At 34.7% G+C, this 24,347-nt stretch overlaps 1 protein-coding gene and 1 pseudogene across 1 annotated transcript; both read right to left on the bottom strand.

Moving 5' to 3' along the window:
- Positions 1-3,637: 3,637 nt before the first annotated feature.
- On the bottom strand, positions 3,638-4,453 carry LOC149229600 (adenosylhomocysteinase 2 pseudogene; annotated as a pseudogene).
- A 17,437-nt stretch (positions 4,454-21,890) lies between these two features.
- LOC149229599 (cytochrome P450 720B2-like) lies at positions 21,891-22,852 on the bottom strand. The gene is made up of 2 exons (XM_089378682.1): positions 22,446-22,852; positions 21,891-22,250 (listed from the first exon to the last, which is right to left on the bottom strand). The coding sequence occupies exons 1-2, from the start codon at positions 22,502-22,504 to the stop codon at positions 22,145-22,147; spliced, it is 165 nt and encodes a 54-aa protein (XP_089234808.1). The 5' UTR covers positions 22,505-22,852; the 3' UTR covers positions 21,891-22,144.
- Between the last annotated feature and the right edge of the window lie 1,495 nt (positions 22,853-24,347).

Genomic DNA, 24,347 nt, shown 5'->3' with positions numbered 1-24,347 from the left:
TATTGCTGTCAGGATCTCAAATGGTGCCTCCTACCTAACCTAGTCACACCTAACCTAGTCACAGTAAAACAAATTAAACTTTGAAGTTCCACTTTAATTCTTCCCGCTAAGTTTTTACCACAATCTTAAGGGATATTGGTAAAATAAGTCTGCTGATGATTATTCATGACATTCTAGTGTAATAATAATGGTACATACCATAGAGTACATAACTCTGTATCAATAACTAAACTTTTCTATCTATGTGGATGATATTTTGGTTATGGATGACATAATATCTTGGTGGAAAGATGTTTGGATCCATATGACCATGGTGATAATATTCAACAAAATCCTCATGTTTATTCATCAATTTCATTTGTGATTAGTCAACACCCAACATGCACATTATACCTAGGATATAAGATTATGTAATCCTTTCTTGGATGGCTTCATTGTCAACATTGAAGGAAACATTTATACTTGATAGTTGGATTTTTGGATGCATTGCTTGGATGACTTCATTCTTAGTGTGAAGTGTAGTACTTGTACATGGGGCCTTGGTTTATGGATGATCCCTTTATGGACACACTTCTTGGACTACTTCACTCTTAGGGTTGGGGGCAATGCCCATACACAGGAAGTTAGCTTATGGAGATACATCATAGATATAAAATTTGAGAGCAATGTGTTTCAAAGGGGATGAAATGGTGGGATCCCCCTAGTGATGTAATAGGGTCCATAATGGATAATAATATTATAAGTATGGTGGTCATTTAATGTAATGTATACAAAATATGTTATGTTAGTTATTATTAAATAATTCATACTAGGTAGTTTATGCGATAAATGTAATATGGCCTATTCATTAGCATAGTCACCAATAGTGGTTAAAATTTAGGTTTTATAAATGAATAATATTTGAGTCCTCCTTATTGGATTTTTTAAGTATAATGATTGTATTTGAGCATTAGTTAATTGGGAGGTTGCCCTTGAAGAGGAAAATGAACAAGAGTTTATCTTTCCATAAAATGATTACCATAGTTAACTTACCTTACCTTGATGGTTTTGGATTCAATGAAGTAAAATTATATTTTATCATATTCTTAGAGACATTACCCCACAGTGAATTCATGCACTGGAAAATTATGGAGACCTTTTATAATCCTTACACCTGTCTTTATCTCGGGAGTTGGATCTCATCAACGGTCCAGGATGCAGATGCCCATCCGACGGTGAAGGTTTTCTTGAGCTTGGTCATGGTAACTACCTGCTTGATCCATGCTGGCCGAGGTTCATTCACATTGTTTTCTGAAGTATTTCCAAACATCTTATCCCTCACAGGTTCCATAGGTTTGGCAAGGTAACCTCTGCACCCTTCCCTACAAAATTTTACAACTGGTTTCCATAATGATGATGTAAGGTTTTCTAATGAACCTAATACTATTTATGTGCTAAGTTTCCAGCTTTCATTTTTTTACTTTGGGTTCTGATACTGATATGCAACCAGACAAAGTGGCTTGGTTCCAATTCACGTGGGCGATGGGACCAGCAAAAAGAGGTCGAAATCAGGTATTCACTGCTAACCCTCACTGGGTTACCCAAGACTCCGTTATGGCTTTGGTATTATCTATGAAATTGATGGAATGGTTATGATATGTTACCTACAGTAAAAACCCTCATTTTTTAAATGCTTTTGTGTCTACGCATGTGTTCCACATCTCATTTCTCTTATGGTCGACGAATTTCCAGCAGTCATGCTCAATATTATATTAGTCTACATTTTCCAAGTATTTCATAGACTTATGGTGACATGAACAGTGAGGGTTTGCTTGTCTTGTTTCCTTAAAAGTGTAAATGGTCATAATGGTCACTTGAGCCTGAGAGGTTATTCCAGTTTTTGGTCTCCATTGACACATATATTAGACTTGGTTAATAATTTTTGGTCTGTAATGTAATTTCCTTAAATTTCGCTCCTTCTCAGCTAGTTAGGGTTTTAGAAGGAAAATTAACTCAGGTCAAAACCTTTTTTGAGGGTCATATCACCTCTCCAATCCCCAAGATTCTTGAGCCATATTTCCAATTCGTTTCGGTTCCCATTTTTCGTTCAATTTTTTTTTATCTCTAGTAACATAGGCAGCTCCAACATTTCTCTGTCAAGTAGTGGGAATGACCTACATATTAATATGAACATAACCTTTCATTTTACCCAAATAGATGGCATGAAACTCCATATTCTGAAGACAAAGTATACTACGATCTGCTGAGAACATACTACATTTGCAGTCTATATTTGTCGCTTAAGACAACCATCCGAGAACGTGGTCATATTAATTGTGTTCAAAATTGGTTACATCTATTTGCAGCTTTGCAAGCACAGAATGATCCTCATATGAAGGGAAAGGAGTCCATCTCGCTTTTACCATAAGCTATATGGACTTGTTTTTAAGGAGATGTCATGGCACTCCCATGTTGTATGGACACTCGATATTATAGATATTATTGTTAAGCCATAGGTGTGTTTTATAGGGTGGTGAGGAATTTTTATTTTTTAATAATTGAATGGATAAAATTTGATTCCACAACAACAACTAATCAATATTCCACATCTCAAACACCCTGACAAGATCTAAACAACAACAAACCCACCAGAAAAGTGTGAGTTCAAAAGAAATGAGAACAAATTTCAAATCCAAACCACAACACCTAGACAAGATCCTACTTCAAAGCAGCTGGACCAAATCTCAAAAATCATGCATCTACTTGAAAACATCTATTAAAAAATAGCAAGCAACAAACAAATGAGGCAAGAATCCAAATCTAAATCACAACATATAATCAAGATCCCATTTTAAAAACTCTGGGCCATATCACCTCTCCAATCCCCAAGACTCTTGAGCCATATTTCCAGTTCGTTTCAGTTCCCATTTGTCATTTAGTTTTTTTTTTTTTTAATCTCTAGTGACATAGGCAACTCCAACGTTTCTCTGTCAGGCAGTGGGAATGACCTACATCTTAATATGAACATAACCTTTCATTTTACCCAAATAGATGGCATGAAACTCCATATTCTAAAGATAAAGTATACTACTGTCTGCTGAGAACAGACTACATTTGCAATCTATATTTGTCACTTAAGACAACCATCAGAGAATGTGGTCATATTAATTGTGTTCACAATTAGTTAGACCTATTTGCAGCTTTGCAAGCACATAATGATCCTCGTATGAAGGGAAAGGATTCCATCTCGCTTTTGTCATAAGCTATATTGACTTGTTTTAGGAGATACCATGGCACTCCAATGTTGTATGGACACTAGATATTATAGATATTATTATTAAGCCATAGGTGTGTTTTATAAGGCGGTGAGGAATTTTTATTTTTCAATAATTGAATGGATAAAATTTGATTCCACAACAATAGCTAATCAATATTCCACATCTCAAACACCCTGACAAGATCTAAACAACAACAAACCCACCATAAAAGTGCCAGTTCAAAAGAAATGAGAACAAATTTCAAATCCAAACCACAACACCTAGACAAGATCCTACTTCAAAGCACCCTGACCAAATCTCAAAAATCACGCATCTACCTGAAAAACATCTATTAAAAAATAGCAAGAGACAAATAAATGAGGCAAGAATCCAAATCCAAATCACAACATATAAGCAAGATCCCATTTCAAAAACTCTAGACGAGATCTCAACATCCCCACCACGCTCACCTGAAAACATCTATTAAAAAACAACATAATGTTTATGAAAAAGCATAGAGAGCATGGCTATGACATTGATTGTTGAAATTGGACATTGCTATGACATGCATGACCCACTCCACCATATGTTGCATGAGTTTTAATGTAACAGGGCTAGGTACAGGGAATGGGGACTTCTGGCAAATAGCAATGGATTATACACAACAATATAATCAAGGGATTGGTATGCCAGAGAAATCTAGTATGTACAAGAAATGGTTGTAGGGAATTAGAAATATTTACTTGGTTTATAAAGGAGAAAGACATGAAAAAACTTGGGTGGCTAGTTGCACAACCCAAGATCATTGGACGTCCCTCTGCAAGAACAATGATGCCATTGTTGGTGTCAGGGAACACCCACCTATCAATATGAGGTTTGATGGTAATCTTCTTAACACCAGGGAAAGTTTCAAGGCCTTGAATATCAATCTCGTTGTTGAAGTGACCAATGTTACAAAAAATGTCATCATTCTTAATTTTCCTCATGTGATCCACCATGATGATGTCCTTGTTTCCAGTGGTTGTCACAAAGATATCAAAAATGCTAACTACATCCTCAAGGGTGAGAACAGGAAGACCTTCCATAAGCACTTTCAGGGCATAGATAGGATCAATCTCTGTAACAATGACCATCACTCCAATGACTTTCAAGGCTACATCACAACCCTTGCCAACATCTCCAAACCCACAAACAACAACAACCTTACCAGCAATCATGGCATCTGTGGATATCATAAGACCATCTCAGAGAGAGTGCCTACATCCATACAAGTTGTCAAACTGCAAAAGAAGAAAGAGAATCAGGATCAACACAAACTACATCTCAAATAGAAAAATTTTGAAAACAAAAGATCTGAGAAATCTGGCCCTAGATCTATAATTCACAATAATTCGAGACTTCAATACAAGTCCAATCAACTTTGAAAACCTTAGCTAATATTAAACCATCATAACCAGATAATTGAATATATGTAAAGGTCCTTGATTTTAGATATGAATATGCTTCTACATCCACCATGAACTCACATTGATTCAGCACCCTGAAAATTGATTTTTTTTAACGTAGTGGAAACTAGTGAATCCTAAAATGTAATGCAATGCAAGCTAACTATACGAAAAGCATCATGATGTGATCTCAATGACACCAAAGAATCAAGGCAACTAACAAGAGTAGTGCAACTCATAACATCATGAATGAGACCAAAATGCCCCCAAGGCCATATCAGATCCAACATCAGGACGCTGGTATCACATGATTAAGATTAGCATTAAGATTAATATAATTCTTAATTCTCTAAACATATATAAGATCATATTTTCGAAACTGATAAATAGCGGTTTGAAATTTACCATATAATACTATAAATTATGTATAACAGTTTGATGATGAGATCCTAACTGCTTTAAAACAACCACAAAACTCATTACTAGAACCGAAAACACAACGGCTAATCAAGATTCCACATATCAAAGACCCTGACAAGATCTAAACAACAACAAAACCACCAGAAAAGTGTGAGTTCAAAAGAAATGAGAACAAATTTCAAATCCAAACCACAACACCTAGATAAAGTCCTGCTTCAAAGCACCCTGACCAGATCTCAAAAATCACGCATCTACCTAAAAACATCTATTAAAAAACAACAAGCGACAAAGAAATGAGGCAAGAATCCAAATCCAAATCACAACATATAAGCAAGATTCCATTTCAAAAACTCTAGATGAGATCTCAACATCCCCACCACAAACACCTGAAATCATCTATTAAAAAACAACATAATGTTTATGAAAAGGCACAGAGAGCATGGCTATGACATTAATTGGTGAAATTAGACACTACTATGACATGGCCCACTCCACCATATGTTGCATGAGTTTTAATGTAATGAGGCTAGGTACATGGAGTGGGGATTTCTCGTAAATAACAATGCATCATACACAACAATATAATCAAGGGATTGGTATGCCTGAGAAATCTAGTATGTACAAGCAATGGTTGCAGAGCATTAGAGATATTTACCTGGTTTGTAAAGGAGAAAGACATGAAAAAAATTGGTTGTCTAGTTGCACAACCCAAGTTCATTAGATGTCCCTCTGCAAGAACAATGATGCCACTGTTGATGTCAAGGAACACCCGCCTATCAATATGAGGTTTGTTATTAGGAATAAATAATAATTTTAGGGAAAAAATAATGTTAGCTCAAGAATAAAGAAATTTCTAAAATTTAAATAGAACTCACATTTGTTTAGGGGCTGAACAAATAAAGGGAGGTTGCATCAATAGAGTGGTGACCAGCCACTTGAGTGAGTTGAGCATGAAGATGCGTGCAATTGGGCATGGTTTGATGGGAGCCACATGTAACATATCCCCATAAAAAGAACATTTTGAAAATAATTTACTGATATTATAAGTATTACGATAACTCATAGCGTTGTCACTTACCATTTCACATAAATATACATATATCACTTACCATTTAACACAAATATACAAATATCACATAATATTTTGTTCTAAAGTCATGGTTCAAAATATTATTTGCATCACGATGAAGTTCATAATATTGTTTCCTTATGATCTAACCCTCACTATGCAACCTTGGGTTTCTATAATCCAGGCTTCGTGAACGTTCTAGGCTCCCTTGAGTGTTGGCCACCTGGCTTGCTCTCCTCCAAAGGATCAACAGCAAACCTATGCCATCCGATCACCTTGGGATTGCCCTTCAATCGATGACTACAGTGTTTTGGGTCTCCATCATTGGTTGAGGAGGTTTGTAGGTCGGTAGAGAGTAATCACCCTCGGTGGTTGCGTGAACCAAACCCTCATTCTACCAATTCGCATCTTGCTCCACCACGCTCTGCAACTTTGAGGAGGTTTTTGGGTCGGTAGAGAGTAATTACCCTCGGCGGCTGTGTGAACCAAACCCTCATTCTATGAATTCGCATCTTGCTCCACCCCACTCTGCAACTCTGGTTAGTTTGTGGTTTTGTTTGCTGGTTTGCTGGGTAGAGTGTATCACTACGGTGTTTTGGGTCTCCATCATTGGCTGAGGAGGTTCGTAGGTTGGTAGAGAGTAATTACCCTCAACGTTTGTGTGAACCAAGCCCTCATTCTACCAATTCACATCTTTCTCCACCCCACTCTACAACTCTGAGGAGGTTTGTGGGTCGGTAGAGAGTAATTACCCTCAGCGGCTGTGCGAATCAAAACCTCATTCTACAAATTCGCATCTTGCTCCAACCAGCTCTGCAACTGTGGTTAGTTTGTGGTTTTATCTACTAGTTTACTGGGTAGAGTGTATCATTGTTACCTTCTGACGTCCACAACATGCTAGGCAATGCCCAGATTCACACTCTCCCTCCAAAAATGCCTCGGTACAACCTTGTTCTCAGAATTGTTAGTTAGCATTACAGCCTTTAGGCTTATTTTAATTGCTGCACATATTTTATTAACTTATCTTTTGTACATATGCAAGGTAATTCCATTGTGGAGGTCTCTGTCAACGGAAAACCCTCAGACTCAAGGTACCCATTTTCCCCTTTCAGCAATCAGTCAATGGCATGGCTTGTAATGTTTCTCTTCGTATTTCAAGGTAACTGTCATGATTTTTGTTCTCTTGCTTGCATCATTGCTAATTCCCTATTTTTGTTTATTACCCATTTCTCTCTCATGCTGCAGGGACCCATTGTGCATTTCAACCCTTCATGGGAGCCATTTCACCGAGGTTCCTTTGAATGCGCTAGCTCTAGTTTCGAAGTTTTAGTTCTATTAAGAAATTATACTCGACAAGGGTAATGCTAAACCTTTATTAGAACGAGGAGGAGGTATTGGTGCAAGTTGAGGGTTTCTCCTCCAAGTTGAATCCTTCGAAGTTTTGTATAGTTTATGAGCAAAAAAAATATTTACTTATCTCGCTATAGGAGGATATGTGTTCAGTTATGGTTTGAAGCTATTTTTTTTTCCATCGTTGTGTTTATTGATGCTGAGTGTGGTTTTAACCCTCCTCCTTTATTTTACTATTAAAGGCTTCAAATTTGAGCATTTCAGTTGTCGATTGTGATAATGGCTTAACTTATTGTCTTTATACTGGAATTTTCAACTTATGGGGTGTATCTTGTACAATGATGGATTCAAACAATGATTTAATGAAGTACATGATTTGTGTTGATTTCTGTAGGTTTTGATGATGATACTCTAATACTAATGAAATGAAAATTCCTTTCTTCTATGTCAATGGTTATGTTTCTAGTGTTTTCTTTTAGTTCTCTTGACTGTTCTTTTTATTAAAGAAACTACCCATGAAATTCCTGGGTTATCTATGGCTAGACTCTGTCTTTACAGGATGAACTCGAGACTATTCGTAGGGTATTTAAACTTCAGGTAAATTAACGTAACTCTTAACTACGATGGACAAAAGAATTTAACATGTACAAGGGTAGCGGTTCAGGGCTTCTTTAGTGAGTTGAGCTAAAAAAATTAGCTGACTTCAGCTTGTCATTTCCGTTTTTTCTTAATCCCATCAAGAAAAGTTAATTTTTGTGCAAGGTTACATGACTTGTGGGTGTGGCAGCCCAATCCTGAATTGAGGAATCAAGGTAATTTTAGAATATATATATATATATATATATATATATATATATATATATATATATATATATATATTGGAAATTTGGTAAAAAATTCAGGAAATCGAGAATTGTACATTTTTTCTAGATATGATTAAATGATGTCACATTCTAAAAGAAATAAAATTTTATTTATTGGAAGTTAGAAACTATTCAACTAATATGTATTTTCTGAAGTATTCTTCATGTTAAGAACATCAAAATGACTTTCTTTTGCTCTAAATATATTTTTCTTTTGATCATCTCTATTAGTAGCATTTAATTATTTTCTTGTGGTTTCATTACCAAGAGGCTTTATTAATTTCCTGTTTGAGAAGGTATGTATTAAAAATATTTTACAAGTACCATTTCCGGTGTATTCTGTTTTCTTTTTTTCTTTTCCTTAGAACATGACATCCATCTCTGACAACGGCAGAACATATGTATGTATCAAAAATAATTTCCAAGTATTTTTCTTTTGATAATCTCTATTAGCAACAATTAATTATTTTGTTGCAGTTTCATTACCAAGAGGCTTTATTGTTTTCATATTTGAGAAGGTATGTATTAAAAATAATTTACAAGTAGCATTTCCGATGTATTCAATTCTTTTTTACTTTTTCTTAGAACATGGCATCCATCTTTGAAAACAGCAGAACATCTCTATGTATCAAAAATAATTTCCAAGTACCATTTCCGGTGTATTCTCTTTGTTTTTTTTTTCTTTGCTTGGAACATGGCATCCAGCTCTGACAACAAGCAGAACCTGTGTTTTTTGGTTAGTAGTGACTCTCTCAAATATATTACCTTAAGGCAAATATGTGTTCTTAACATGCATATAAGCTTTGGCAATGTGATTATGTGTTTGTTTCTATGCCTATAAATCTGTTCAGGGCATTCATTAGCTAGCCCAGGGAACTAACTCAGCTTCCCTGTATCACTATACAAATTCGAATTTGTTAATTAAATATGCAATTCCTATGCCAGTTTCACAGCTAGTTCATCTTTCTAAATGGGTCTAAATTCTATTCAATTTGTTGTGCAGGAAATGTATGATTATAGAGACTTTTCGAGTATATAATTTTCTAGTTTGTATTCCTATTTATGTGCTCTTGTTACTATTCAATGCTAGAGTAGCGATTATCAACACAATAAAAGGGTTGCAATATTGTTTCCTTGCGAATGCACAGATTATAATGCTACTTATATTGATGTAGTGAAGAGCCTTCTATATGGAATGGGTAGAATTGGAAAGAAAGATATGGTATGTGTGCCTGTTTAATTATTTTTACATTTAGATGTTAAATATTCAAGTTTAGTACAACTTATTACATTTAGATCTTAAATATTCAAGTTTACTACAACTTGTTTTAGAAATGACGCCAATGAATTTTCGTCATAATTTTTTCATAATTTTAGTCATAATCTTTTTATAATTTTAATGTTTGCAGTGGAGCTACCTTGTCAAAATAACACGTTTTTAGAAAAGCTCTATAGGAGATGCTTAATTTTACAAACCATGTAAAAGTAGTTTAAATCAACCATTCTGTCAATACTTATGTTGTGAATAGTAATGGTGTGTTATGCTCTATAGAAAATTTTAAATTCTCTGCATATGCATCTTCAGAGTTGTGAAATGGAATTTACACCAAAGAGAAAAAAGTAATGTAATTGTCATTTCAAAATTGTAGCACTGTCATATAGTAGCATGGCATTTATTAATCAACCATTTTGTGAATAGTTATGGTGTGTTATGCTTTATAGAAAAATTTAAGCTCCCTGCATCAACATCTTTAAAGTTCTAAAATTGTATTTACCAAAAAAAGAAAAAAAAATAATGTAATTGTCATTTCAAAATTGTAGGACTGTAATATACCAGCATGGCATGTGGTCATATACTCCCATTACATGTTTCATATTTCATTGATGTCACCCATCGCTTTGTAAGTTTGCTATATCTAGAAACCCCCTTCCTGTCTGTTGACATAATTTGCGGGTTTGTAAGTTGGCTATCTCTAGAAACACCCTTCCTGTCTGTTGACATAATATGCGGGTTGGCCATATCCAGAAACCCACTTCTTGTCTGTTGACATAATCTATGGGTTTGTAAGTTGGCTATATATAGAAAGCCCCTTCCTCTCTGTCGACATAATCTACGAGTTGGCCATATCTAGAAAGTCATTTCCTCTCTATTGACATAATATGGGGTTTACAACATGGGTGGGACTACTTGCAAATCCAAAACAAGCATTTTGTTGATTTCGGGGGTTTAGGGCATTTCCAGAAGCATTTTGTTGATTTTGAGACTATTAAATCGATTTCAAACACCAAAACTCAGAGACATTTAATTGATTTTGCGGTTTAGAGCATTTTGTTGATTTTGCCTGGCTGAGTAATTTTTTAGAGGCGGTTGTCCAAATTTTCACCACTAAGTTGCAGTCATCTACTCCGCATATATGTGAAATGCGCAGAAGACCTAGACCTAGCAGGGAACTGACCATAAAGTCATCACATAATATCCATACTGTTTGATCCCCAATACTCTTCGTAGACTCAACCAAATCCATTAAACCGCCCTGCAAGATATTTAACGGTCATGAATTTCTACTGATATTATGTCATTTTTGACCGTTTATGGTTGGGATTTAACCTTATCCACTCTCTCTTTTTTTATTGTTGGGGATTTAACCTTAACCACTTTTTTTATGGTTGGGATTTAACTTTAGCCAAATATTCTATTTGGTTTTTTTTTGTGCTTTTTCAATTAAATAATATTAGTTTCTTATGCTTTTCCTTGGAGCATGTGTGCTTCTTCATCTATTTATTTTTAAGCACACACACACAGATATATATCTATATCTATATATATATATATATGTATGTTTAAATTATAAAAAAAATGGAGATTAAATTATATATAAAAAATGTTAAATTAACCAAATACCTTTTTATGGTTGGGATTTAACTTTAACCAAATATTTTCTCTTTTTATTTTTCCTTAATTTTTCATTTTTCCTGTTTTTAATTTCTATTTTTTCACTTTTTAATTTTTCACCTTTTTATGGTGGTTTGTGTTGAAAAGATTCTTCCAATTTCCTTCCATAATAAGAAGATATGGAATGATCCGAGAATTGTTGCACATGTAGATCTCCTTCCTTGCTTACTACCATTCCCCCAGAGAAAGAGGGAGGTCAATTAGATATCCTTCCTTGCTTACTGCCATTCCACCAGAGAAAGAGGGAGGTCATGCATTTAACTTCAACCAAATAATTTTTTTTTCTTTTTTTTTTCAATTAAATTAGTCTCTTATTCTCTACTTGAAAATTAGTCTCTTATTCTCTTCCTAAAAAAACATGTGCATATCTTTTTCTCTTCCTGAAAAAACATGTGTGTTGCCTCTCACAACATTGTATGTTTTTTATTTTTCAATTAAATTAGTCTCTTATCCTCTATGTGAAAATTAGTCTCTCTTTCTATTCTTTCTTTTACTAGTCCCATTTTCTATTCCTTAACGACATTTTTTTTTAACTAGCCCCGTTTTCATGATTGTTGGTAAGGTAAGGTTGTTGTTGTTTGTGGGTTTGGAGATGTTGGCAAGGGTTGTGTTGCACCCTTGAAAGTCACTGGAGCTAGGGTCATTCTTACAAATTGATCCTATATGTGCCTTGCAAGCACTTCTAGAAGGCCATTCTATTCTCACCCTTGAGGATGTAGTTAGCACTGCTGATATCTTTGTGACAACTAGTGGCAACAAGGGAATCATCATGGTAGATCACATGAGGAAAATGAGCAATGCCATTGTTTGTAACATCAGTCACTTTGACAACGAGATTGATATGCAAGGCCTTGAAACTTTCCCAGGTGTTAAGAAGATTACCATCAAGCCTTAGACTTATAGGTGGGTGTTGATTACCATCAAGCCTCAGACTGATAGGTGGATGTTCCTTGACACCAATAGTGGCATCGTTGTTCTTGTAGAGGGATGTCTGATGAACTTGGGTTGTGCAACTGGCCACCCAAGTCTTTTCATGTCTTTCTCCTTTACAAACCAGGGAAATATTTCTAATGCCCTACAACCATTGCTTGTACATACTAGATTTCTTAGACATACCAATCCCTTGATTATACTGTTGTGTATGATCATTGCTACATAGGTGGATGTTCCATTGATGTTGCATAATCTCTACATTTTGCTGCAAGTCATTGCGCAGTTAGAGCTCTAGAACGAGAAGAATTCAGGGAAGTATGAGAATAAGGTCTATGTGCTGCCTAAGCATCTAGATGAGAAGGTGGTTGCTCTGCACTTGCCCAAGTTTGGTGCCAAGCTAACAAAGCTTTCTCCTAACCAGGCCGAGTATATCAATGTGCCTGTTGAGGGACCTTACAAGCCTGCTCACTACCGATACTGAAAAGATTTGACATTTGGGATGGCTTGTTGGACGAGTAGTAAATGTCCTCTTTTTTTTGCAAATAAAAGAAACTCTAGCATTTATTTTTGGCATATTTGTTGTTTTAAGGGACCTTACAAGCCTCCTGACTACATACTGAAGAGATGACATTTTGGGTGAGACCTGGTCGGTGAGTATCAAGTAGCAATGCTCCTTGACATATAAAGATTTGGCCGGTCTTTGTCGACATTTCCATTGTCCAGGTAGAGTTATAATAAAATTTTGTCATAACTCTTCATTTAATTATTTAAAGTGTGCTAGCTCAATGGAAGAGTGCCTGCCTTACAAGCAGGAGGTTGGTGGTTCAATTCCACAATGCACTAACATGAATTAATCAACTATTTTTGTAGTTTATTTTTAATTAAATGTTTTTTATATTGATTTACTTCAATGGTGAGATCTTTCTAGATTCATTGTTTTATATTGTCTCTAGAGAGACAAAATGGATCTTTAAATGAAAATTTTAGTGTCAGTTTAGAGAGATAATATCTAGTATTAAAGACATATTGTCTCTAATCCGAGTGTTGTCTCTAGAGACACAAAAATGAAATTGTCGCCTAAGAGACAATAATGTTTGTGTTATATATTGTCTTTATAGAGACAATTTTTTAAGACAATAATTTTTGAGACACCTGCTTAAAGAAAATATTTAAGACAATACACAAGTTTTTTCTTGTCTCAAATTAAGACAATTTAACCAAAAATTGTCTCAAATATTGTCTTAAAACCCCCCTTTATTTAGTAGTGCATAGCTATGATTTTAGGGTTATAGCTCTCATTTTAGGGTTATATGTGGTGAGTTATGGCTTTGATTTTAAGGTTGAACAAGTAATTTATTAAATATTGCTTAATTTGACTTGAAAGTAATGTGTTCAAGTAGGAAAAAAGCTAACCTTGCCTAATTTACATGGTTAACCTTGCCTAATTTTAAAATTCGACTCAATTATGTGAATTTCAAGTCTTTAGGGTTAGGGTTTTATATGGGGTTGGGGTTTTTGAAGCACTAATTGGGAAGGTCTCTGTGTGATTGTTATTTTATTCTACCACCTCATAATTTTTGTGTTTTTTAACACTTTCTATCCTACTATCCTACTAGGAATTCACATCACATATTTCACAAGGAGATTTAAACCTTTGTGCACTATATACAGATTTAAACCTTTGCAATACATTAAAACAATCACATGTTATAAGAATTTGGTCATTGCTTGGGGAAATTTAAAATTTAAAGACATGTGATATGAACTCCATTTCAAATTATTAAAAAACTTTTCATATTGGCAATACAATGGTCCATCTCCCATGGTTCAAAAACTTTAATACTTGCAATATAATTGCTCATGTCCTCCATCCAAACTTGTTTACATTATAGAGAGCCTGGATGATTATATTACACTTTTGACCTTTGTCCAAACTTTGCATCGCAAAGAGCCTGGGTGATGGTAGTACAACTTCATTTGCACTCACACCATGGGTATCTTATTTAGAAGTTGCTGGTCAGTCATTTATGGGTATAAACTATAATAATTTGCTTTTATTCATTATATTTTTTAAGTATTCATATTTATATATTATTTCAAAATATACAATAGAAATAGGAATTTCAAATAGGGAGTCATAACATTAAAGACAAGATAAAAACCCTGCCTTTCCAATACTTATATGCATCTTAAAATCTACGCTACCATCTTTACAAAAGCCATTAAGAAGGATATTGTGTGTGATAGTATCCACAGGTTTTCCCATATTCTATGGTGTTCTTATGAACCATAAGTTACCATCATGACGAAGTTGTTAACTTTAGATAATTGTAATGTAGATGCAACTGCTTTAGTTTATGGCAAATGCCATTCCAAAACTTATATACATCTTGAATTGTACTCTACCATCTTTATAAAGCCCATCAAGAAGGGTACTGTGTGTGACATTATCAAGTCCACGACTTTTACCATATTCTAGGGTGTGCTTATGCACAATATGTTACTACCATCACGACGAAGTTATTAACTTTAGATAGGTGTAATGAAGATAAAAATGCTTCACTTTATGGCATAGACCATTGAAACATAAGGGTAGCATGAGACATCTATCATAAAAAGACAAATTGATTCCAGAAACAATGTGCACATTATATAGCAATACACCACCCATGGTGAGTATCAAGGAAGTCGAGATGATTTTTGGAAATGCATTTTATTAAAATTAAAAAACATTAGCTGTATTGTCAGACCTTTTTTATTTAGAGTTATGCCAAGTATAAGAAGCTAGATAGAACAGATCCGAACAAAGAATACTTGACTACGTTGGTCTTACAATGGTGAATTGCAAACATTGCAATGAACATGTCTGCTACATTTCCAAACATGGAAGTTTATGAATGGAACCACACCATCTTCAAATAAAATTAATATATTAGTGTCAATAAATTATGTGATGAGAGTATATTATTCTTTATAAAGTTTATCTGTGATGAGAGTAGTTTTTTTCTTTATAAAGTTTATCTGTGAAGAAAGTATCTTTAAGATATATTTTTCATGCAATCCATGATCAAATTGCAAGGTTTTTGTTTTTTTAATTATAATCCATTGTCAATGCTGGAAATCTGTCAACTAAGGGGGTCTCCCTGATGTGAAGTCACATTTAGACCTCACACTATACTGAGTAGGAGCCCCATCCGGGGTATCAACCCAATTACCATGTATGTTGTATATTACTTGGCTAGAAAGTTTAGCACAAGAGAGTAATATACATGTATCTTAACAAGTGAGTATGTCTTGTGAAATGTTCAACTGCGGAAAGTATCAAGGTACTTCTACTGAAATGGGAGAGAAAGGTGGGACCTTCAAAGACAAGTAATAATACAAATATAGAAAAGGAATAGAAGCACATACACAGGAATGAATTGTTGATCAACCAACAAAATGTTTCACGAGGAAGAAACAATTATTAAAGCAAATATAACACACTTTTAACAAGATAAGTACCAAAGCAACTGAAATAGTTAAATTTCCTTAGTACATATGAGAAACAACATCCATCGTAAACATTCAAAGAACAATCTTACAATATTCATAACATATCCATGAAAGTGCATACTCTCAACGAGCTTCTGAATTAAGTAAAAGTTCCAAGATACATCGAAACAATGAACGCCGCTAGCCCCAATAATGGAGCATTATAGAAGTCACTTGCTCCTCCAAAATAACTATCTTCCTCTTTAATGCCTGGTAGGAGGAGCCAAGGTGAAAATCCCTTTGCATGTACAATGTGGGTGTATATATAAAAAAATGGGTTGATCATTCACCTCCCATGTAACTCTTGGACTACCCTCATGACTGTTTGATATCTCTATGACCTTTCAACTCCCACATGACTTTTCACATTACATAGATGACTCTTGGATTTCCATTTTACATTACATTTTCCAATATAGTATTTACATAATGCACAAATGATGTGGCACATGATGACTCTTGACATGACATGACACTGATGACATGGCAATGTCAAGCCACTCTTCACTACTGCTTTGTCTTCAATAAGAGATGTGCAATAATTCATCTTCATGAAATATATGCTTTGTTCTTCATATTTTCCCTCCAAAGGGTTGTGAATCAGATGGAGCCTTCATGCAGTCTTGATCTTTGATCTTCTATTACAATTTGGTGTTCCTTGGTCTTCTCGCCTGATGATCATCTTATATATTTAGCATCAGATCATTTTATCGCAAGGTTGAGGTCACAAAAGCTTCAAATCACTCACTTTTCATGACTGGGATAGAAGAAGAAAGAATATTGAAGCTACAAGGAACCTCTGCTCATGCAAAAAACTTTTTGTACAATTCTCGCTGTGATGAAGGTACACTTTCATCAAGTCTTTTATGGCATGCCTGATTTGGACATTTGAACTATGACAACCTTCATTTGTTGAAGAAAAATGGTGTTACTAGTTTGCCTACAATTCCTAGGAAACTTAAGCAATATGATGCTTGTATCTTAGCAAAGCACAAAAAATAGTCTTTTCATGATTCTCATTCTAGAGCACATAGAAATCTTGAACTCATTCATTCTATTTTATGAGGCCCAATGCCTGTTCCTTCTACAAATGGTAGTAAACATATGATGACATTTATTGATGACTACGACAGAATGCGTTGGGTTTATTTATTGAAGAACAAATCTAGAGCTTTTGAAACATACAAGAACATTCATATATGGATTGAAAATGATGCACAATCTCATATTATTTGTATTTGTACTAATAATGGAAAAGAATATACTTCAAATGAATTTGAAAACTATCTTTGCCAGCATGGGATCAAACATCTAACAACTATGCCTTATAATCCCCAACATAATGCAGTAGTTGAAAGAATGAACAAGATAGTCTTCAATATGGTACGTTCGATGGTGTTTTTCAAGAATGTTAAGCTGATGTTTTGGGATGATGTGGTTATATGTTTTGTGTATATAAAGAATAAGTGTCCATCTCATGATATAAAAAACAAGACTCCCTATGAAATGTGGTATGGGCGCATTTCTTCGGTGAGGCATCTTAGGGTTTTTGGTTCCACCTGTTATGCCTTGATGCCTAAGGAACAAAGAAACAAACTCAGAGAAAAAATTCGAAAATGTATCTTCTTGGGGTACTCAAATACCTTCGAAGTGTATTGTCTCTATAACGAAGTTAATACGGAGTTTATAATATCAAGAGATGTGATCTTTCTTGAATCTTCCAAGACCGACAATGTTGTTGAGCAACAATTTGATCACTTCGATAAATTCGAACATGAAAAATATTTTTAATAGTTTGATAATGAGATTCCACATCTTGAAGCAGGCATCCCTATACTGGATCAATCTATGGAATCTCCTTCTGAAGTACCCTCTCACCCACATGAAGCTCCATCCACTTATCAAGATGACACTTTGAGTGATGTGATTGACATAATTAGGAGGTCAAATCTGGATTCATCCCCATCTCAGTCAACTGAGTAGCACAGGTCATCTCAGAAAGGTTCTCCAAAATGGCTGACAAAAACACTTGAAAGTGTTCATCCTGATGAGGTTGGAAGGATAGGAACAAGGAGCTATGTTAGAAAAAATGGATGTGATGTAGACAATCCTGATTCACCTATTGATATGGATGTCTCGTATGATTGTGAACTAAATTTGTCTACATATTTTGAACCAACATCCTTCAAAGAAGTCACTTATCATGACGAATGTAAATAAGAGATGCAAAAAGAATATGATGCTTTGATAAAGAATGGAACCTAGAATTTGGTTAATCCTCCATTAGGAACCAAACCAATAGGTTGCAAGTGGGTTTTCGAGAATAATTATAAAGTAGGTGGCTCACTTGACAAGCACAAAGTGAGGCTTATGGAAAAAGGTTTTTCATGGAAGGAATGGGTCGATTATGAGGATAATTTCCCCCCCATAGTAAAATGGTTTACCCTTGGGACACTCTTTTCCTTAACAGCTTAGAACAATTGGAAAGTCCATCAAATGGATGTAAAAACTAATTTCTTGAATGGAGATATGAAAGATAATGTTTTTATATCCCAACTAGAAGGATTTGTTGTGAAGGGCCAGGAACACAAATTATGCAAGCTTATAAAATCCTTGTATGACCTCATGTAAGCATCGTGAGCCTGGTATGAGAAGTTAACTGAGCAGCTTCTGATGACACAAAACAATGAGGACTACATTGCATCCATAAAGAAAGAACTAAGGAAAGGATTTGAAATGACAAATTTGGGCTATGTTCACTACTATCTTGGTATTGAAGTAACCCAACATCCAAGGTTTATATTCCTCTCTCAAAAGAAGTACATTGGAGATTTGTTGAATAGGTTTGGCATGGCTGAGTGAAATCCTTTGACTACTCCAATGGAACAGAATTTAAAGCTCACATCCATCGAAGGAAAATAATTTGAGGATGCAACAAAGTATAGACAACTTAGAGGAAGTCTGAACTAACTAACTGCTACTAGGCTAGACATTTCATTTACTGTTGGAATCCTCTCTAGGTTTATGCAAAAGCCTTGTGAGGGTCATTGGTTTACTGTAAAAAGAGTTCTAAAGTAGTTGAAGGGAACTCAAGACTTTGACTCAAGTATACACACGTTGGTGACTTCAGCTTGATTATATAGTCTAATTCACATTTTGAATGAGATAACGAAACTGCAGTTTCTACTTCAGATTTTGTTATGAGTATTGGATCAAGAGCAGTTTCATGGAGGTCATGCAAACAATCAGTTCTAGCAGATTCCACAACTTAGGCAGAATATGTGGTAGAAGTTGAAGCAAAGAAGGAAATTGTGTGGCTCAGTAAAATTATGGAAGATTTGTTGGAGAAACAGGTGCATTAAACTCCATTCTTGATTGACAAAATTTCTGCAGTAAACTTGGTGAAGAACGCAAAATTCCATGATCAAACAAAGCACATCAATACAAAATACCATGTGATTCAAGATCATGTTGAGGCCAAAACAATCCACCTATGACATTTTTCAACAAATGAGAAGATTGCAGACATCTTCATCAAAGTGCTTAGAATGGGAAAATCTGAAAGATACAGAATGAGTGCTTAGACTCACCAACATCCCTTAAGATTAAGGGGGGGGAATGTTGACACCTAATCTTTGGGATTTGGAAAACCTATGTAAATATTGTAAATAGAAAAATAAAGGAGGTTGGAAGATGAAGAGACATTAGGAGATGAAACCAAATAGTCTCCCATTCCTTGTATATATCCATGATATATCTTAATGCAAAAAAGCAATTAAATTCATAGAGTTACTCCTCGCAGACAAGTTTAAGGAAAATATTGATCTCCTCAATGATTTGCAGGAGGTTGAGTCACCATTTGACTAAGGGAATGCAATTTAAAGAAGCAATTTTGCAATATGGAGTCCTCAATGCAATTTCTTTGTGAAGAAGAAAGACCTCTTTAAGTAGAGAACAGTAGATTGTTGGATAAATATCAAATTCCTAAACAAGATTATGATGCCTTGTCGCAATAACTGATTGGAAAAGATGAGGTCAATCAATACTTGCAAGAGTGCAAGTAGCACCTTGATTTGGAAGTCAGTTTGCTTCAAAATGATGAGAAGGAGAATATTATTATTAACTTATCATGGTCACTTGCTAATGTTGATAATGGTGCCTTTTGTTTCACATAGCTTTGAATAATACACCATTGGTATTGGATCTCTGTTGCTAAGAAAAATGAAACATACTGGAGGAGGACTTGGAAAGAGTGGACAAGGCATCATTTTTCCTATTAACTCTATAGTGTGGACAATAAGAGCGGGACTTGGATTTAATCTTGTTGTTTCCTCATTACCTATATCTAGCTCTCTTGAGAGAAGAGAGGTGTTGTTTGTTGTCAAAAGGAATTCAGACTAAGGTATTGGAAGAACATGCTCCTAGCAATTATGATAAGAAAATTGATGACATGGATACTAATGTCATTCTTGGTGAAAGTAATGCTGTACCCAACTTTGAGTGTGTAGAATTACAATATGAGCTATATCAACATCCTCATTAGAGGAAATGACCCAAGCATCAACATTCTTTGTAACATAGTAGCCCTACATTTAGAACATTGTAGAAGGGATGTGAAGGATGAATTGTGGACCAATGTCGACCATCATTATTTCTTTTGGTTGGATCAATGGATGGTCATGACATCATTTGAATAAATGTTTGCAAAATTCATGTAAATTTCATGGCTTGACATTATTCAAGGCAACCACTGATATTAGCGTGCCAAATCATTAGCAGATTTAGGCATGCCACCTTTATTCTGTTTTAAATGTTATGAAAAACTCAAGATCGTGTACTCTTTACATTGAGAAAGAAAGAAAAACACATTGAATTCTTTGTTAATATAACCCTTTGAAACTCTTTTGAAATCAATAAATTTCCCAAAATGCAATAATTTATCTATATATTTCATATTTGAATGCATTTCATAATTATGTGCTATGTAGGACATGTCTTTGTCTCCATGAGTTATGAATTTCTCTTCTTCTTTAGTTCATATTGTTTTTCAATTACAATTTATTTCTCAATATATTTACAACACAGATAAATTTAAGAGAGAGGCAAAATATGGAGGAAATGAGAGAGGCAAAATATGGAGGAAATGAGCAACTCTCAAGTGAGCCGAGCTCAACCTAAAAAGTGCCTGCACAGAACTTCATATCATTCACCAAATAATTTGTACATAAATAAGATTAGAAATATGTTGAGGAAATTGAACAAATTCCTCAAAATAGGATCTAATCTACCTAATCACAACCAATAGCTAATAATAAAATAATCTGTAGAATTCTACATTTCTCCATTATTCCAAGTATCCCCCTTAATGGAGAAATTCACCCATAGTCATGTTTTTCCTTCCTTTTAGTGTGAGATGATAAAACACCATAAACCTTGTGATCTAGTTTGTCCTCATCACAATATGGTTTACCATGATTGCTGGTAGTTGATAACACTTTAGACGCTGCAAGCTTGGTAGGAGCATCTTTCCTCCTTTTAGTGTCCAACATTTGAGCACCAAATTCTTTGTGCCCATAGATAATTTTATTTGCATCCATTTGCTCCTTGTGAGTCACCTCACGAGGGCTCATTCCTGTGATTGTTGAGGATGTGCGATATGAACTGCTTTTTCCTCCATAGGTTACTTTGGAGCTTTGAGATGATGATTGCCTTAAATAAGAATTGTTAGCTTACTTGAACACATCTTGGTTTCATTTCTGTTTTTGCTATGTTTTGATTCTTGTATTGCCTCGGTCATCATCTATGTTTTCAATAGTAGGTTCCTTAGACCTTTCCTCATGATTAACTGGTCTTCAACCGCAACATCCTCTCGAGGAGACTGCAACTCATGATACTTATGGCCATCGATAAAATTGTTTTGTTTACCATATAATTCTTCTGGCTAAAAAATGCCACCAGAATAAAAAAAGTTGCCAAATGGCATCAAGAAAAAATACTATGATGCAGAGCACTTTTTTTATCACTTGGAACCTTGTTATCTTGTTGTTTAAACAAGTATATACAATAATAGCTGATTAATACATTAACCCGATGAGAATCAAAGTGAAACCCAAATTGTCAGGCTTCAATACAGGAAATACATAAATATGTTTGAAATATGATAGTTATATGTCCACAGAGCGGCTATTATTGTTTTATGCTTCAAACTTGCTTACTGTTTTTAACACTCCATACTGCATGAATCAAATCCTATTATAATGCGATTAATCATCCGTTCCTTCAAACTTATTTGGCTGTTTTTAATAGTCCATTCTGCATGAATCAAATCCACTATAATGCGATTAATCATCCATTCGTTCTTGAAGATGATGTAGACGGATTGGAAAGCCTCTAGTCAAGTGAGAAACAGGAAAGTAGGAGATCTTATCATCCTCCAGTGCCTCCCATCTGCAAACATTAGGTACACGTAAAACACGATTTTAGCGCAGTCAACGAATATGACACTGTGTACATGCAGAGCGTAAATAAGTTCATAAACCATGTTGCCACACTAATTTGTATTGTTTTCTTTTCTTTTCTCCTGGAGGATGATATTAATTAGGACCGATGCTTCAAGTAAAATTGATGTCTAATTTCTTTTACCTGAATTTGGTGACGAAGTTATGAAGAAAGAGGGCCAGCTCAAGTTTTGCCAGATGCATTCCTGGACAGAGCCTGGCACCCCCTCCAAAAGGTATAAAAGAGGGGTTCTTTGAGAGCTCCTGCGATATAAGGTCCCAAAGATTACTAACAGAATTAGACAGAGAAAGATTAGTAAGAGATTTGGATTTCCACAAAACATGAAGTGAGCGATTTTGTGCTAATTAATTTCATTATTTTCGAGCTGCCATTGCAAACGCCGTGGGTCAAATGTGAGCGCAGAAGAATGGTACTTTTCGTCCAGATGCATGCTGTTCAGAAGTACCATCACTGTCCACCCTCTTGGAATCACAAAGCCTCCTGAGAACACAAGTTTGTGATAATCCGAATGCCGATGTAAATCGCGTGGCAGTATTGTAAAAATTAAAAGAAATGCTGGAATTGGAAGTATCAGTTGAGATTTTATACATTTCAAACCTTACAGAAAAATTATATATATAAAATTGTAAGCCTTACTAAATATGTATATAATTGTAACTTTGAATAGAAGCATAAATAAAATTGTAAGCCTTACTAAATATGTATATAATTGTAACTTTGAATAGAAGCATAAATCTCAAACAAGAAGAGTAAAAACATATTATTAAATGCCTTTAATTTTAATGTCTTCTTTTGCTCCTCTGAAAATCGCTGAAGCGACGTTGGCCAGACGAAGTGTTTCAAATATGACCTGGGAATTGAACAAATACATACACGATCAATCATCTGGACACTATATAATTTTTTTTTTATCGAAGTTTAGAGTAACTACTCATCATTTTACTCTTTTCAGTTTAAAGTGCCCAAAAAAACACCTAAATTTCAGAATCTGTGATATGTAAAGTAGCTTCAATATTTATGATATTAGATTTAAGATTTCCATTTTTTAGAATTTCCAAATTTAAAACTTGCTATTACCGTTCACTGCACCACCAAATTCTAAAGGGCAAATCCTAAATCTAATGTGATAGTTTACATCCAACCACACAAATAGGTAAAAGCTATTATAGAATTTTAAATGATCTACAATTCATTTATGTATATAAACATATGTACATATATGTTTATATAATTAACATCTTGTATTTGATATTTGATAAAATACGCTCCAATGTTAAAATTAGCACAGTACCTTAGCTCTAGATGTTTAACGTTAAACTTAACACAGTACCTTAGCTCTCGATCTTGAATGAATCGGCGTGGTTGTGAACCCGAATTAATCGCTCGCTTGAAGCCCAAGGATTCTCCAATCAATGGCCACCCTCTGGAACCGGGAGGCAAATTGTAGCCTCGACTGTCCACTATGCTGTAGAGCTGAAGCAGAATCATCGCCAGAACGAAACAGACGAAGCCCACCAGCCATGAATACGTAACACTAGTCTGCGCCATGATCCCCAATTCAATGCTTTCCTCAAAGGGCAACTATCGCTAATCTCTTACTAATTTGAATGCTTATCAATCAATCTATGCTACGCCTCGATTATCCTCAGCTTAAATTGGTCCCGACTGCCTACGATTCCAAATTTTTTGTGCACTTCCGATGCCCCGCTGCTTTCATATAATTTTAAATTTCTATTAATAATATTTTATATTTAATTTAAAATAATTTATTTGTAATATTTATTATTATTACAAATTTATATTTTATGAATATATTTTAGGTCATTTTATATAAATACATATTGCTTTTAAAATATATTAATATATAAATATTAATGTATAAAAAGTGAGTGGATTTTTAATAAGAAAAATATATTGTTTATATTGTCGGGAGAAATCACATAGAGAACAAAGAGTCTATGTGATTTCTTCGGAAAATATAAACATTATATCATGACTCACAGAAGCATAAAATCTGAGAAGAAA

This window comes from Pinus tabuliformis, chromosome J (genome assembly GCF_031772625.1).
Source record: "Pinus tabuliformis cultivar Carrire ecotype Pingquan chromosome J, CPIR1, whole genome shotgun sequence".
Taxonomy (NCBI): domain Eukaryota; kingdom Viridiplantae; phylum Streptophyta; class Pinopsida; order Pinales; family Pinaceae; genus Pinus; species Pinus tabuliformis.
Note: the sequence above shows the minus strand (reverse complement) of the source record. Positions and strands in the feature narration are given on the sequence as shown.